This window comes from Erythrolamprus reginae, chromosome 6, assembly GCF_031021105.1.
Source record: "Erythrolamprus reginae isolate rEryReg1 chromosome 6, rEryReg1.hap1, whole genome shotgun sequence".
Classification (NCBI taxonomy): domain Eukaryota; kingdom Metazoa; phylum Chordata; class Lepidosauria; order Squamata; family Dipsadidae; genus Erythrolamprus; species Erythrolamprus reginae.
This window is the reverse complement of record NC_091955.1, coordinates 46,928,767-46,946,320: the sequence shown is the minus strand read 5'-3', so window position 1 is coordinate 46,946,320 and position 17,554 is coordinate 46,928,767. Positions and strand designations below refer to the sequence as shown.

Below are 17,554 nucleotides of genomic sequence, written 5' to 3'. Positions count from 1 at the left end.
AAACAATCCTTCATAAATACTAGAAGGTAAATTCACAGGAAACATGCTATACAATTATATTCAAAAGAGAAAAACCCTACATTTTGATGTGTAACTATCAGGTGTGTTTCCATTCAAAGTCCAGGAAAGAAACCCCCCAACTCCATTTGATAGAGATGAGTACTTCTACCACACAAAAAGTGATAGCAACAAAAGAAAAGCAAGTTCTGAGACAAAAGGCACACAAGATGCATATACAAAGGAACCCAAAACCCTCCCAAGTAACCCCCCCTGGACCATACATCCAATCCCAATGTCCCAAGTTATCAGGTGGGTGTGCCGTCCATTTGATCTTCCATATCTGGGCCGCCAAAGCCACTGACCCTGAGTAGGCTGTAAGCAAGTCCATGATGCCTAAGCTGTACCAGGCAGACAGTGATGAGAACATTCCTCCCTAGCAATATTTGAAACTTCAAACAGAGCCCTCATCAGTACACTTCCCCCCTCCCAAATACTGGCCTCCCCCTTCCCTATGTTACTATGACAGCTGAGGCAAGTAGGTCAAGAAGAAAAGCAGAGGCCGACAGCAACCTTTTCAATGACTCGCAATAATCCAGATTGTAAAGCATCATGATCTTCATCATTTTCACTTGAAGAATGAATGAAAACTCCTTCTTGTTCATATACAATCTAAAAGATAAAAAATAAAAATAACAAATTAGGTAGGGTTGTTTCAGTAAGAGCTGTTTTAAACCTGCTCTGAGGACAAAACCAATTACTGTAATGCAATTTGGGTTTTTCAGAGAAAATGACAAGCTTATATTGCATACTCACTAGCCCAGTCAAGTAATAAATTGGGCAGAGTTTCTATTAGAATAGAAAATTGCATGCCTGGGGATATAATGATATGGATGGAAAAATAAACAAGACTAGTTTTGCAGTACAAGCTATATTAAAATCAAGAGCTCAGAAACAGTTTATTCCATTTAGTCACAAGGCAAGGAATTATTAAAATAAAAAGCTAACAATTTAAAGCTTTTAAATAAAGGTATCAGAAAAAAAGAATGCTACACAGAAGCTCAAATAGAAAAATAATTCTGAGAAAATAACGCTTCCTACCTTTAAAAAAAAAAACAAGACCACTCCCATCAGCCACTCCCCACACTTCAGAGGGCCTGGACCCTTGGAACAGGCTTTCAAGGACAGCAACAAATGGGACATGCCTTTAAATATTTTAAGATACATTTTATGTATATGAATCTATTTCATTAAATTCAAGTTAAACTAATTTGGACTTGCTAATATTTTAGAAAATTAACTTGAAAGTATTAGATCTTACTTTTTGTCTAGTTGTCTAAGCATTAAATCATGGCACCAACAATATATGAACATTTTCAGGTTCACATGTAACATTCATATGCCCAAATGCCTCCGTTCAAAATAAATCATTGCTTCATAGAGCAAGCAAAAGTGAATGGTAGCCAATTTGCTGTTTCGCATTTATAACATCATAAAATGAAAGAGCACATATCATTGCAGGATAACATAACTTTCTACTAATTCTGTCCTGTAACTTTAACAATGAATACAAGTGGAAGAAATATTTGAGGATTTTCGCCTTTCTCTAAACCAAGTACTGTACTATATTTCTCTGTACTAAAGATGGGAGGCTTTTAGGTTTGCTTAGGTTCATGAGACCCCGGGTGGATAAAAATCAATGATCTATCTATCAAATTAGTAGATAGTTTTCTATTTAAGATACATAAAAAAATTATTCAGCATGAAATGTAGCTTAGTTATATAGCATGAGGCTATATATTCTGCAATATTTACATTTTTTGTAAACTCATTCAATGAATCCAAGCTCTGCAAGCTAAATAGGAAACCTTCATTTTGTTTGCAAATACATAATATTAAAGATTTGAACTACCAGCAAGCAGGAGTCCTTACATTTAAAAAGCACCAGTCATTTCAAACCCATCATGGTAGCGCCTGTTAGCAGGCACCCACTCATCTGCTTCCCACCACGCCCCTTAGCTTGTTGTGTCACTGCACATCAAGTCGTTCCATTAAAGTGAATGAGACTGTTGGTGAGTCAACAGTGGGGTCAGAGGAGGCGCTGTGGGGCAGAGATGACAGTTGCTCTTTAAAAAATTATGATTTAAATTGAGTTGATTTAAATCAAGCCTTTTTATTAGTAATTTAAATTTGATATAAATCAAATCCAGCCTGCTGAGATCTATTCCATTTTTAAAAAAAATTATAATCCACAAATTAACTAACCTAGTGGTCTATGGACCTCTGAGGGACTGCAATGTTGTCACAGAGGATCCATGAAGGCTTGAAGAAATGTTATGATTTAAATATTGAATTAAATCTTGGAGGTCCATGGCCACAAAAAAGTATTTAAAGGGGTCTGTGATGAAGGAAAGGTTGAGAACTAGTGAACTAACCTAATACAAAAGGCAAGTCAAAGAATGTCAAGATTACTCTTGATATAACTCCTGAAATTCATTTTGTACAATCTGGTTTTATAAAAGGGTGACAAGCTTCAGGGGAGATCTATTAATTGATATTATAGAGATAGCAAATACAGGCAGAAAATCCTGAATCAACTCGGTGATTCATGGTATATAGACGTTCTCTATTGTACAGATTTAATTTCTGGAATGACTGATAAAAATGGATTCCCCTGTTTAGTATTTAGAGCAACTGTACGAGTAGTACCTTTTTTTATTCCAGATAGAGTTATTAGAAATAGAATTATTTCTTTGCACATTAATATAGGAACTTTCAAACTTTACACTAAAATGAATAATGAATAAATAATAATTATATATAAATAATAACTTAATGAATAAATGTAAGTGAACTTTCTTTTCATTCCTAAACAAAACTTATCAATATGATATACCGTATATACTCGAGTATAAGCCGACCCGAGTATAAGCCGAGGCACCAATTTTTGCCACAAAAACTGTGAAAACTTATTGACCCGAGTATAAGCCGAGGTTAGAAAATGCAGTGGCTACTGGTAACTTATAAAAATAGAAACCAATAAAATTACATTAATTGAGACATGTTTTAGAATATTTATTTTAAAGAAAACCAGTAAACTAGCTTTAAGCGATCAAGAGATGAATGGGTGAATGAATGGACGGAGGGTGGGAAGGAAGGAAGGAAAGAGGGAAGGGACAGGAACAGAGGAAGGAAGCAAGGAAACTTATGAAAGGGGAGAGTAAGAGAGGAATGAGTGAAGGGAGGGAGGGAGGGAAGAAGGTGGGAAGGAGAAAGAGAAGAAGAAATAGAGGAAGGGAAGGTAAAAGAGAGAAAGAAAAAGAGAAAGAAAGAAAGAAAGAAAGAAAGAAAGAAAGAAAGAAAGAAAGAAAGAAAGAAAGAAAGAAAGAAAGGGGGAAGGGACAGGAACAGAGGAAGGAAGCAAGGAAACTTATGAAAGGGGAGAGTAAGAGAGGAATAAGTGAAGGGAGGGAAGAAGGTGGGAAGGAGAAAGAAAAGAAGAAATAGAGGAAGGGAAGGTAAAAGAGAGAAAGAAAAAGAGAAAGAAAGAAAGAAAGAAAGAAAGAAAGAAAGGGGGAAGGGACAGGAACAGAGGAAGGAAGCAAGGAAACCTATGAAAGGGGAGAGTAAGAGAGGAATGAGTGAAGGGAGGGGGGGAGGGAAGAAGGTGGGAAGGAGAAAGAGAAGAAGAAATAGAGGAAGGGAAGGTAAAAGAGAGAAGGAAAAAGAGAAAGAAAGAAAGAAAGAAAGGGGGAAGGGACAGGAACAGAGGAAGGAAGCAAGGAAACCTATGAAAGGGGAGAGTAAGAGAGGAATGAGTGAAGGGAGGGGGGAGGGAAGAAGGTGGGAAGGAGAAAGAGAAGAAGAAATAGAGGAAGGGAAGGTAAAAGAGAGAAGGAAAAAGAGAAAGAAAGCAAGAAAGAAAGAAAGTGGGAAGGGACAGGAACAGAGGAAGGAAGCAAGGAAACCTATGAAAGGGGAGAGTAAGAGAGGAATGAGTGAAGGGAGGGAGGGAAGAAGGTGGGAAGGAGAAAGAAAAGAAGAAATAGAGGAAGGGAAGGTAAAAGAGAGAAAGAAAAAGAGAAAGAAAGAAAGAAAGAAAGGGGGAAGGGACAGGAACAGAGGAAGGAAGCAAGGAAACCTATGAAAGGGGAGAGTAAGAGAGGAATGAGTGAAGGGAGGGGGGGAGGGAAGAAGGTGGGAAGGAGAAAGAGAAGAAGAAATAGAGGAAGGGAAGGTAAAAGAGAGAAGGAAAAAGAGAAAGAAAGAAAGAAAGAAAGGGGGAAGGGACAGGAACAGAGGAAGGAAGCAAGGAAACCTATGAAAGGGGAGAGTAAGAGAGGAATGAGTGAAGGGAGGGAGGGAAGAAGGTGGGAAGGAGAAAGAAAAGAAGAAATAGAGGAAGGGAAGGTAAAAGAGAGAAAGAAAAAGAGCAAGAAAGAAAGAAAGAAAGAAAGGCAACTTCAAAGAAAGGCTCACTGAGCATCTCTCACTCTCTCTCTCTTTCTATCCCTCTTTCTCTTTCTCTCCCCCTCTTTCTCTCACTCTCTCTTTCTCACTTTCTCTCTATCTCAGTGTTTCCCAACCTTTTTTGAGCCGCGGCCGTTAGCCCGGCTGATTTTTCCCTGCTGCCGTTTTCGCGCAAAACTATCGCTCGCTTCTCCGGCATCGCGCCTTTTCAATGCCGTCAGAGGGGCGCGTCAGCGGCTTCCGGAGCACAGGGAAGGGCTTAAGCCGCCGTCTTTTCCCCGTGGGAGCGCCAGACCTCTTGTCTGCCCGGCCCGAGGCACGAAATCGCTGCTTAGGCCAGGCGGCTCGCCTGGAACACAAGCAATGCCGCCTGGCATAAGCAGCGATTTCGTGCCTCGGGCCGGGCAGACAAGAGGTCTGGCGCGTCAGAGGGGCGCGTCAGCGGCGGGACCCGGCCGCCGCCCCCCCCCCACGTAGAAGCCAAGCCCCCCCCAGCCGAGCCTGGTGGCAAGCTCGCCCCCAACCCCCGGAGATCAAGCGCACGAAGAGGCATCTCTCGCCTTCTGCCGCGGCGGAGGAAGGCGAATGCGGCTTGGAAGCTGGGACGGAAGAGCTTCCAAGCCGCATTCGCCTTCCTCCGCCGCGGCAGAAGGCGAGAGATGCCTCTTCGTGCGCTCGATCTCCGGGAGTTGGGGGCGAGCTTGCCACCAGGCTCGGCTGGGGGGGGCTTGGCTTCTACGTGGGGGGGGGGGCGGCGGCCGGGTCCGGTTCCCGCCGCTGACGCGCCCCTCTGACGGCGTTTGGCGGCTTCCCCGTGGGAGCGCCAGACCTCTTGTCTGCCCGGCCCGAGGCATGAAACCGCTGTTTATGCCGGGCGGCTCGCCTGGAACACAAGCAATGCCGCCTGGCATAAGCAGCGATTTCGTGTCTCGGGCCGGGCAGACAAGAGGTCTGGTGCGTCAGAGGGGCGCGTCAGCGGCGGGAGCCGGACCCGGCCGCCCCCCCCCCACGTAGAAGCCAAGGCCCCCCCAGCCGAGCCTGATGGCAAGCTTCCGCCCCCCTCCCAGCTTCCAAACCGCATTCGCCTTCTTCCGCCGCTGCTGGGCTGCGCGTGGCGGGAGAAGCCCGGACAACGCCGGAGCGCTTTCCCGTCGCGCCTTCCAAAGCAGCGCTGGGCGAAAGAGAGCCTTCCTCCGCCGCCGCCAGCCGCGGTTCCGAGTGGGGCTGCACCCTCTCTCTCTTCTTCCCCGCGACTGCCCCGATGGCATGCGAGGGGAAAAAGGCGAGGGGAAGCCGGCAAGGTGGGGGGGGGGACTCGTGAAGCAGGAATCCACCCCCCGACCTCACCATCGCCTTTTCCCCCACTCGCACGCCATCGGAGCAGTTGGCTGGCGCCTTTGCTGGAGCCAGGGAAGGGAAGGCACCTGCAAGAAGACTGAAGCTCCAGCTCTAAGAGCAAAGGCAAAGGGCTGGCGTCTTTGCTAGAGCTGGGGAGGAGGCAACTGCCCCACTCTTGCCACAGCCGCTTCGGTTGGAGCGCCCTTTGCCGCCGCACTTTGCCCTTTCCCACACCCGCCCAAGCCAGCAATGTCTGACAGGCTCCCGCGGTGCACCCTCTTGTGGTGATCCGGCGCCCTCTTGTGGTGACCCGAGTATAAGCCGAGGTCGGGTTTTTCAGCCCATTTTTGGGCCTGAAAAACTCGGCTTATACTCGAGTATATACGGTATACCATATCAGAAGTTACCAGACAACATAACTCTAGTAAATGAAATGATCTCCAAAGGAAAAATTGGTGGAAGAGGAGAGAAGAAATCATATAAAAATTTTGTAACCTATCTACCTCCCATACATTATATATTTTATTTTATTAATAAGGGTTTTTAAATTGTGTTTTTAAATATTGGATTTGTACATTGTTATTAATGTTGTGAGCCGCCACGAGTTCTCGGAGAGGGGTGGCATACAAATCTAATAAATTATTATTATTATTATTATTATTATTATTATTATTATTATTATGTCAGTACAACACTGCAAACGAGATCACTATGCTGGATTTCGTATTTCATCACCAGTCGGGTGCTTCCCAAGCACCTAGGACTGCGTGATGTAGCGGCGAATTATGTTTGCCAATCCCAGTAAAGCGGCCTTTTGCAATTGACAGATGGAGATTTTGTCAATTCCAATGGTTTTCAAATGTCCGGTGAGATCCTTTGATGCTGCACCCAGCGTGCCAAGTACCACTGGGACCACTTTCACGGGCTTATGCCAGAGTCGTTGCAGCTCGGTTTTTAGATCTTCGCATTTCACTAGCTGCTTCTCCTCAATTCTGCTGTCTCCTGGGATTGCGATGTCGATGATCCATACTTTTTTTTTCTCCACGATCACAATGTCTGATGTGTTACGCTTCAGAATTCAGTCAGTCTGAAGTCGGAAGTCCCACAGTAGTTTTGCTTGCTCATTTTCGACCACTTTTTCGGGCTTATGATCCCACCAGTTCTTTGCCACTGGTAAATGGTAGTTCCGGCACAAGTTCCAGTGGATCATCTGTGCCACTGCATCATGTCAATGCTTGTAGTCAGTCTGTGCGATCTTTTTGCAGCAGCTGAGTATGTGATCGATTGTTTCATCTGTTTCTTTACAGAGTCTGCACTTTGGATCGTCTGTTGATTTTTCAATTCTGGCTTTGACAGCATTTGTTCTAATGGCCTGTTCTTGTGCCGCCAGTATTAGTCCTTCTGTCTCCTTTTTGAGTGTTCCACTTGTAAGCCATGACCAGGTCTTTTCCTTATCCACTTTGCCTTCAATCTTCTCCAAGAACTGGCCATGCAATGCTTTGTTCCACCAACTGTCCATACAGCATTGAGTTACAGTTTTTCTGTACTGGTCCTTAGTTTGCTTCACCTTGAGAAGCTTCCTATTGTTGACCTCCAACAATGCTGACTCTTTGCTCCCCTTCACATAGTCAGCTAGTGCCTGCTTCTCTTCTTCCACTGTCTGCTTCACTTGCAAAAGTCCTCTGCCGCCTATTTTCCTTGGTAAATACAGCCTGTCAACGTCACTGCGGGGGTGTAGTGCATGATGGATTGTCATTAATTTTCTGGTTTTCCTGTCCAGGTTGTCCAGCTCTGCTTGAGTCCAGTTCAATATGCCAGCTGTGTATCTAATGACAGGTATGGCCCAAGTATTTATAGCCTTGATAGTGTTGCCACCATTCAGTTTGCTCTTCAAAATTTTTCTGGTCCTCTGGATGTACTCTTTGCTGATCACAGTTTTCACATGGCCATGCTTGATATTATCCAGTTACAAGATGCCCAAGTATCTGTAGGCTTCTGGCTGGTGGCACTTGATGTTTTGACCATTTGGCATTTCAATGCCCTCACTTTCAGTGATTTTCCCCTTTTTCAGTACCACTGTGGCACATTTATCCAGGCCAAACTCCATGCTGATATCATTGCTGAAGATTCGCACAGTGTTGGTTAGTGACTGTATCTCAGTTTCTGATTTTCCGTACAACTTCAGGTCATCCATATACAGCAGGTGTGAAATTTTTGGTGAATTCCTAGCGGTTAGGTAGCCTAGGTTTGTTTTCTGTAGGATGAGTGACAGCAGGATTATAGCGATGCTTAATAGCAATGGGGACAAAGAATCCCCCTGGAAGATGCCCCGTCTGATGTTGACCAGTCCATAGCTTTCATTCCCAACAAAAAGCTCAGTCTTCCAATATTTCATCGTCTTTTCTATGAATTTTCTGATATTATTATTATTATTATCATCATCATCATCATCATCATCATCATCATCATCATCAACAACAACTTAAGATGGCCAACTCCATCTAAAACCAGTCCTGCAGACATTATTCTTTCCACCTCAGTAACTATAATTGGTAATTACAGTATAGAAACTGCATTCTAAAGGGCAAAGTCAGGACAAGAACAGATGTCAGTCTAGATATTATATATGGAATGATTTAGTGCTGCCTTTCCCACAAATTGAAGTAGATTCAGCCTCTTTATCAATGTCTTTTGTGTTTAGCCACTCTGGGTCCTCAAAGAGGGGCGGCATACAATGTAATAAATTATTATTATTATTATTATTATTATTATTATTATTATTATTATTATTATTATTATTATTATTATTATATATTGCCATGGTTAGTTTTAACCTAGTTGCTGGAGTAACTCATCCCATTTCTGGAGGAAAGAGGAAAGCTTCTGGTGAAAAGCAGAATATATTTTGGCCAAGGATAAAACATGCTGGAATCCTGACTCTGATTACTGTTTGAGAACCTCAACATGAAAAAGTTGTGTGAAATTTGTCAAAGATTAATAATTATTATTATAAATTATATATTATAAATTATAAAGATTATTAATTCGCCTTTGGATCCGACAGCTTGTTTTATTATGTAATCAAATGATATTTTGTGGGTACAGAGGGCTGAAATAAAAAACATTTTTTGCCATTTGCAAGTATTAAGGGTATTTCCTGTAATGACCAAGATTTGATGATTTTGAAATTTGCAGATGAAATTTAATCTCTGTTCACTTGAAATAAATAACATTTTGGAATAATTTTAACTTGAAAAATCACTGCAAAATCTTTTAAAACCAATATTTAGATAGAAAAAGCTATTAATATTTTGAGTCAACTTAGAAACATTCCTTAAAACATTACATGCAGGGGTCGACAAAGTTGTTCAGAATCTAGGAGCCAGCCAAAAAATTTAGGAGCCAGAATTTTTTTTAAGCAAACTTGGTTTTTAATTTAACAAAAAAAACATTACAAACGTTATAAACAACATTTTACTTTTAAAGATAATAAATATTATATTTTGATATTTTAGATTTTAGGCAACATTCTAGTGTTTTTCACTTTGCGTTTTGTGGCCATGAACATGCCTTGTGATTTTAGAGCTGAAGTACCAGTGGTCCACAGCCTTGGCAGGATCAAACGCCTTCACAGATGGCCCATTCATGGTGATCATAAACAAGTCACTTAAACTTTCTTCTTGCATCCTTGATCTGAATTTATTTTTGACCATGTTCATCAAACTAAATCCTCTTTCACAACATGAGGTTGAGACAGGGAGCACCGCTACAATCGACAACAGGTTTCCCAGAACTGGAAATCTCTCGGTGTTGGAGAGTGCCAAATCCAGAAGCTCACACAGTTTCTTTCCTTTTCCAAGGACCTTAAACTCATACCACTCATTGAGGAGTGAGTGAATGCATTGGTCATCACTTTCAGGTGGAGATAGCTGTTTACGAAAATGATGAGCCAATGCAGTAATCTCAACCACACCGTAGTCCTGTGTGGTTGAGATTACTGGCCCGAAGGGAAGGAGCGGTTCGGGTTCCCCGCGCGGCGGAAGGAGAGGCGCCAGAAGACTGACGGGTTTCCCGGCAGGCCAGTCCGGCCGGCCACCCATGCGAGCGCTTTTCGGCGACTGTTCCGGCCCGGGAGGTCCCACAGGACGCACGCCTTCGCCGGGGTTCAGTTGCATCAGGGGGGGAGGCTTGGGCAGCGAGAAGGGCAACGGCTGAGGGGAGGCCGCGGCAGCTGCCGAGTCTCCACCTGACATCGCTTTCACCCCCTCCCCCCCCGGCGCAGGCCTGGCTCCGCCGAGCCGGCTCTGCTGTACTCCCGTCGGGATCCGAGGGGAGACCGTTAGTCAGAAACCGAAACAGAGAAGAAGGAAAGGGAGACCGGGCCGGGGACGCGGGGGAGGGGGGGAGGGGGGAGGAGGGGTTACTGGTCGGAAGTCACCGCGCACGCGGCCGGAGGAGGAATGAACAAAACCTCACGCCGGGAGGGGAGGGGCTTCCGCTTCTCTCCGAAGGCGGGTGAGCGGCCAAGATCGGAGCGTCTGTGTGCGGTGGGGGGGAGTGAAGGGGTTCGAGTAGGAGGCAGAATGGAGGCAAGGGGGGGAGGGAGAGACGCACGCAAGCGCAGGGGACGCTGGGAAAGCAGCTCGCTCCGAGGTTGATGGGCGGAGCTACGGAAGCCAAGATGTACCATTTCTGGGCGTAAACACAAGGCGGGAAAAATATACTGTATACCAGTGATTTTCAACCTTTTTTGAGCCGCGGCACACTTTTTACATTTACAAAATCCTGGGGCACACCACCAACCAAAATGACACAAATCTAATAAATAAATAAATAAATAAATAAATAAATACATACATACATACATACATACATACATACATACATACATACATACATAAATAACCCCCTCATATATATAATTCCATGTAACATCCCCTTATAAATACAGTCAATCATCAATCATCCCTCCTGAAATTTATACCGCTGTCTCATTTCTGGGTACTTCTCCTGTCTTTCCCCCTTTTCTCTCTCATGTTTCTCATTTCTCTCTCTTCCTCCCTTTTTCCCTCATTCCTTCTCCCTTTCACTTCTCCTCTTTTTCCATCCCTGTCTCTCTCCCCCCCTTATGTGTGTGTATGTATACACACTCCAACCATTTCCAAAACCAGGTGAGGGCTGGGGTTTAATTCTCTTTTATTCTTTTCAAAAACAGGTGAGGGCTGGGGTTTTTTTCTTATTATTTGGGTGCTTTTTACCATATGCTTCAAGAATCACCTCTCTCTCTCTCTTGTTTCTCTCTCCTCTCATTCTCTGCCTCAATCATTTTCTCATTTCTCCTCCCCTTTTTGTTCTCATTTCTCTCTCTCTCTCCTTTCCTCTTCCTGTCTCTCTTGCTATCTTTTTTTCTCTCTCTCTCTTGCTTTCTTTCAGTATCTCTTGCTATCTCTTTTTCTCTCTTGCTTTTCTTCTCTCGTGCTTTTTCTTGTTCTTTCTCTCTCTCTGTTGCTCTCTCTCATTCTCTTATTTTCTCTCTCTCTCTCTCTTTTCTTTCTCTCTCTCTTAGTCTCTCTCTCTCTTGTTCTCTCTTATTTTCTTTCTCTCTCTTTCATGCTTTCTCTCTCTTGTTCTTTATCACTCTCTCTCTCTCTGTTGCTCTCTCTCGTTCTCTCTCTTCCTTTCTTCTCTGTGGAGGCCAGCGAAGGTTTCCCTTAGTTTGAATGTTCCGAGCAAGCAGCCCCTTTACTGACAGCCCGGGACAGGACTGTGAGAGGGGTGGGCGTTCCCACAGCGCTTGGAGCGGCTAGCGGCCGGATCGCCAGCGCCGCTGCAGCCACCGCTGTGGAAGAAGCCGCACCCCAAAAAAGCTTGAGAGAAGGAAGGATCGGGCTGGCGGGGACAGCCACAAGTGGAAGCCTCAGCCCTGGAGCCCCCTCGCGCCCATGGCTTCTCGTCGATGTCTCTGCCTGCCCGATCCGCTGGAGTGCTAATAGCAGCGGCGGGCAGGAGCCCCCCCCCCGCTATTCCCGCCGCCGCCACCGCTATTAGCACTCCCGCGGATCGGGCAGGCAGAGGCATCGATGAGAAGCCATGGGTGCGAGGGGGCTCCAGGGCTGAGGCTTCCACTTGCAGCCCCCCCCCTATTCCCGCCGCCGCCGCTATTAGCACTCCCGATGCCATTGCCACCGTGGGGAGGCAGGGGCAGCCGCGGCTCCCTTTACTCCTACTGCCGCACCTCCCTGCCCCTGCCTCCCCACGGTGCCTCCGGCCAAACGCGCCTCTGGCTTCTCCGCCCTGCCCCATTGCCCGCCCACTCTCCTCTGCCGCCGCCTCCTGCCTTGGGGCGAGGAGTCCGGGACTGTGTGGCTTTGCGCCATGAAGAGAAAACGGCAGCAGGGAAAAGTCGGCCGTTTTCTCTTCATGGCGCGAAGCCACACAGTCCCGGACTCCCGGCCAAACGCGCCCCTGGCTTCTCCCCCCTGCCCCATTGCCCGCCCGATCCGCCCACTCTCCTCCGCCGCCTCTCGCCGCGGCACACCTGACGGTGTGTCGCGGCACACCAGTGTGCCGCGGCACACCGGTTGGGAAACGCTGCTGTATACATACAGTACAGCAGGCAACATTTTCTAGGCGCCAGACAACATTTTCTAGGCGCCACTGGCGACCAGGCGCCTGGGTTTGTCGATCCCAGATTACATGTACTCCAAGAAGAATTTGGATTTCCTAAAATTACTGAAAGTTACTACATTCAATTTAAACCTATCTTGATTTCCCAATTTTGATGTGATACATAAGCAGCTTAAGAAAATGCTGCATTCCTTGCATTGAAAAGTATTTTGGGAAACATCAAGTTTACTTGTAATTGATTGATTGATTGATTTCATTTCATTTGTATGCCGCCCCTCTCCGCAGACTCGGGGCGGCTAACAACAGTGATAAAAACAGCATGTAACAATCCAATACTAAACAACTAAAGAAACCCTTACTATAAAACCAAACATACATACAAACATACCATGCATAAATTGTAAGGCCTAGGGGGAAAGAATATCTCAGTTCCCCCATGCCTGACAGCAGAGGTGGGTTTTAAGAAGCTTACAAAAGGCAAGGAGGGTGGGGGCAATTCTAATCTCTGGGGGGAGTTGGTTCCAAAGGGCCAGGGCCGCCACAGAGAAGGCTCTTCCCCTGGGTCCCGTTAAACAACATTGTTTAGTTGACGGGACCCGGAGAAGGCTCACTCTGTGGGACCTAACTGGTTGCTGGGATTTGTGCAGCAGAAGGTGGTCCCTGAGATAATCTGGTCCGGTGCCATGAAGGGCTTTATAGGTCATAACCAACACTTTGAATTGTGACCGGAAACTGATCGGCAACCAATGCAGACTGCGGAGTGTTGGTGTAACATGGGCATATTTGGGAAAGCCCATGACAGCTCTTGCAGCTGCATTCTGCACGATCTGAAGTTTCTGAACACTTTTCAAAGGTAGCCCCATGTAGAGAGCATTACAATAGTCGAACCTCGAGGTGATGAGGGCATGAGTGACTATGAGCAGTGACTCCCGGTCCAAATAGAGCCGCAACTGGTGCACCAGGCGAACATGGGCAAACGCCCCCCTCGCCACAGCTGAAATATGTTTCTCTAATGTGAGCTGTGGATCGAGGAGGACGCCCAAGTTGCGGACCCTGTCTGAGGGGGTCAATAACTCCCCTCCCAGGGTGATGGACGGACAGATAGAATTGTCCTTGGTAGGCAAAACCCATAGCCACTCCGTCTTATCAGGGTGGAGCTTGAGTCTGTTGACACCCATCCAGACCCCAACAGCCTCCAGGCACCGGCACATCACTTCCACCGCTTCGCTGACTGGACAATGGGTGGAGATGTAGAGCTGGGTATCATCTGCATACTGATGATACCTCACCCCATGCCCTTGGATGATCTCACCCAGCGGTTTCATGTAGATATTAAATAGCAGGGGGGAGAGGACCGACTCCTGAGGTACCCCACAAGGGAGCGACCTAGAGGTCGACCTCTGACCCCCCCCCCCCCCCCACTAACACCGACTGTGACCGACCAGAGAGGTAGGAGGAGAACCACTGAAGAACAGTGCCTCCCACTCCCAACCCCTCCAGCCGGTACCGAAGGATACCATGGTCAATGGTATCGAAAGCCACTGAGAGGTCAAGAAGCTCCAGGGCAGAGGACAAACCCCTGTCCCCAGCCCGCCAGAGATCATCCATCAGCACGACCAAAGCAGTTTCCGTGCTGTAGCCGGGCCTGAATCCTGACTGTTGAGGGCCTAGATAATCGGCTTCTTCCAAGGACCGCTGGAGATGGAGCGCCACCACCTTCTCAATAACCTTCCCCATAAAGGGAAGGTTGGAGACTGGGCGATAGTTGTTAAGAACAGCTGGGTCCAAGGAAGGCTTCTTGAGGAGGGGGCGCACAAATGCCTCCTTGTAGGGATCCGGAAAGGACCCCCTCCCCAAAGAAGTGTTGACAATCTCCTGGACCCAGCTCCGTGTCACCTCCCTGCTGGCCGAAACCAGCCAGGAGGGACACGGATCCAGCAAACAGGGGTGGAACTCACAGCTCCAATGGCCTTGTCCACTTCATCAGGTGTCACCAGATCAAACTCTTCCCAGACAGGTGGACAAGTACGGGCCTCAGTCACCTCAACTGACTCGTTGTCAGTCGACTCAGTTTTCCAATTGGAGTCGAGGTCCGCCCGGATCCGAGCGATTTTATCAGCGAAAAACGTGTTAAAACCCTCAGCACTACTCTGTAAGGGCTCCCCAACTCCCCCCTAGTCAAGAAGGGAGCGGGTCACCCTAAACAGAGCGGCCGGGCGGTATTCCGCTGATGCAATCAAGGCGGCATGATACACGCATCTTGCCGCCTTGAGCGCGACTTTGTAAGTCTTAATAAAAGCTCTTAATATGAAAAGTATTAAGATATTTTTTATACTTTGCAAGAACTCTGTGAAGGGTTGCAAAACCATAAATCAATTGTCTTTAATTTAAATAAACTTTCTTATAATCTTAACATGAGTTTCATTAAACCATTTTTATGTTTGCTGAACTTCTTAGTTGACATTTAAGGAAGACTATGCATAAAGCCTTTATGCTAGTAATGTAATAAATTTGAGAACACTGACACATGCCCTATAATTGTCCTGTTTTACTTCAATAATTATGCAATGGCTAGAAGATATATAAGGTTTAAAAAATTGGGGTAAATTTGGGTATTGAAAATTGAGATTTATCAACTGATGAATTTTAGCTAACTTGGAGAGGAGCCAAAATAATTTTGCTGTGTTCAGAAAAATTATCACCTAGATCTAAAATCTGTTCACTCTCAATCTATCTCTAATGAGAAAATTGATAGATATATTATGCAGTTAAGATTTAATGTGTTGTTTAGTTGTCCTTACATACTTCTTGTAATGTGTTTTAGGCATGTGCTTTGTTTTCTTTGTTATTTCTTTTCTATTTATACTGTAGTTATACCATTAAGCAATAAAAATAAAATTTTTGAGTTCATGTATTTGTTTATTGAATCAAAGTGGATTAAAAGTTATACTCCAGCAACAAAAACTGATTCCTAGTTACGGGAAATATTCTCCACTGAGAAGTGTTACTAGCTTAGGATAAGAATTAAACATCTGAGAAACAGCAACAGTTGGGGGTAAAGATAGATGATTACCCAACACTGTTCATCACTTATGTATACCAAACCATATAAATATGACAATGTTGCAATGGAAAAAATACCCCCCTTTTTAAAACCACTTCTTTTTTAATTCATTAGATCAGTGATTTTCAACCTTTTTTGAGCCGCGGCACATTTTTTACATTTACAAAACCATGGGGCACATTGAGGGGCGGGGCGGCTAAAAAAAGTTTGGACAAAAAAATTATCTCTCTCTCTCTTCCTCCCTTTCGCTCTATTTCCCTCTCCCTCCCTCTTTCTCTTTTTTCTCTCTCTCTCCATCCCTCTTTCTTTCTCTCTTCCTTCCTTCTTCTTTTTTGCTCTCTTTTTCTCTCCCTCCCTCCCTCCCTCTGTCTTTCTCTCTACCACCTTCCCTCCTTCTTTCTCTCTCTTTCTTTCTTTCTTTTTCTTTTTTCTCTCTTTTTCTCTTTCTCTCTCTTGCTTTCTTTCTTTCTCTCTCTCTTGTTCTCTTTCTTTTTGTTTTTGTTTCTTTCTTTCTCTCTTTCTTTCTCTCTTGCTTTCTCTCGTTTTCTTTCTCTCTCTCTTGCTTGCTTCCTTTCTCTCTCTCTTGCTCTTTCTTTCTCTCTCTCTCGTTTTCTTTCTCTCTCTGAACTTCGCGGCACACCTGAGCATGTCTCACGGCACACTAGTGTGCCGCGGCACACTGGTTGAAAAACACTGCATTAGATCATAGGCATCTCAGTAGTCCACTTTCCATCTATTTATCAGATGTTTTAGTTGCAGTCTCCAAAAAATAATTAGGTTGATATCATTTTTTAAAAAAATATCAGATTTTTTTTAATGAGAGATTATGTTGGGAAGTTTTGTAAATCCGACTGGGTTTTTTTCTCCCCTGCATTTTAACCATATCGCAGCCAGCTCCTTTGAAAGAACCAGTCAAAAAGCTACAAGCCTAAAAGGTCAGAATACAATAAAGAAGGATGGCTGCCTGTCATCGGACAATTCATTCAGAGACGTACATATAAACAAGAAAGTTACACAAAACCACACAACGAAAGCTTTCTAGTGACGCTATGAGGTTATGTTCTCTTCCCCAAATCTCCTTTGCATACTTCCCTTTTCAACAGCACCGAGGTTTGCCCTTCCTTTTAAACCGCCACCTGATCACAGATGCGGGAAATTTTTCACGTGTCATACACCTGTCCCGATTCCGGCAGGTCAAATGGCGGTCCTCTTCAAACGAGGGCGAAACGCCTCAGCCTCGGGCCTCCCGTGGACACCACATCCAGCCCAGCCCGAGATCGGCGGCGAGCTGTTGCCCCGACGTATCCGGAGGACATCCCTCGAAGCAAGACCGAATCAGCCGGCGGCCTGACATTCTTCCCAGCTCAATCGGGGATTTCCGTCCCCACCATTTATAGAGCTCCCATAAGGAAATTCACTCGGCTCTCAAGGCAACATTACAGTCATCGCGACTCAACGGTTTTTAGTCCTCTCTCTTACCTTTCCCCCTGCCGGAGCTGCCATCTTGGCTACTAATGTTTATGATGACGTTGCTTCACGTGTTCTCAATAGCTTCACAACAACCCCCACCCAATCGTAGCTCACCGGTCTCGGCGGTTCAACGCATGCGTATAGGGAGAGGAGGATTAGGAGTTTGCGCAGTAAGTAGCGGCAGACACCAAGGAGAGCGGAGCTTGTTTTGAGGATGTTGCTACCGCTGCCGCCGCCGCCGCCGCCGTCGCTTGTAAGTTTGGGCCGTTCCTGTGAGCGTCGCTTCCAGTACTCCTGTTTGTGTACCGGAGTAGAATTATGAGCTTGACTCTTCGTGGAATGATAACATATATACAGTGAAGGGCTACCAAAATTTTTACTACCATACTGTGGGCATGGCTTATGCAGGACGCCCTGCATTTTCTTTCAACATCTTTCAGTGCAAATTGGGTGCTGGGGGTGGAGCTCCATTTTCGCTATCCCACTACGTCGCCCCCCCCCCCAATCCCGCAGTAGCCCACCCCTGCATATATACTGCTCAAAAAAATAAAGGGAACACTCAAATAACACATCCTAGATCTGAATGAA

General features: G+C 45.5%; 1 protein-coding gene across 1 annotated transcript in view; it reads right to left on the bottom strand.

The window, feature by feature from the left end:
* TBC1D15 (TBC1 domain family member 15) overlaps positions 1-17,108 on the bottom strand; it is a 45,335-nt gene extending 28,227 nt beyond the window's left edge. Inside the window, exons 1-2 of the mRNA XM_070755703.1 lie at positions 16,976-17,108; positions 571-669 (exon numbers count right to left, since the gene is read on the bottom strand). Of these exons, the coding sequence (XP_070611804.1) occupies positions 571-669; positions 16,976-16,999 (123 nt within the window). The 5' untranslated portion in view covers positions 17,000-17,108. The remainder of the gene's footprint in view (positions 1-570; positions 670-16,975) is intronic.
* Between the last annotated feature and the right edge of the window lie 446 nt (positions 17,109-17,554).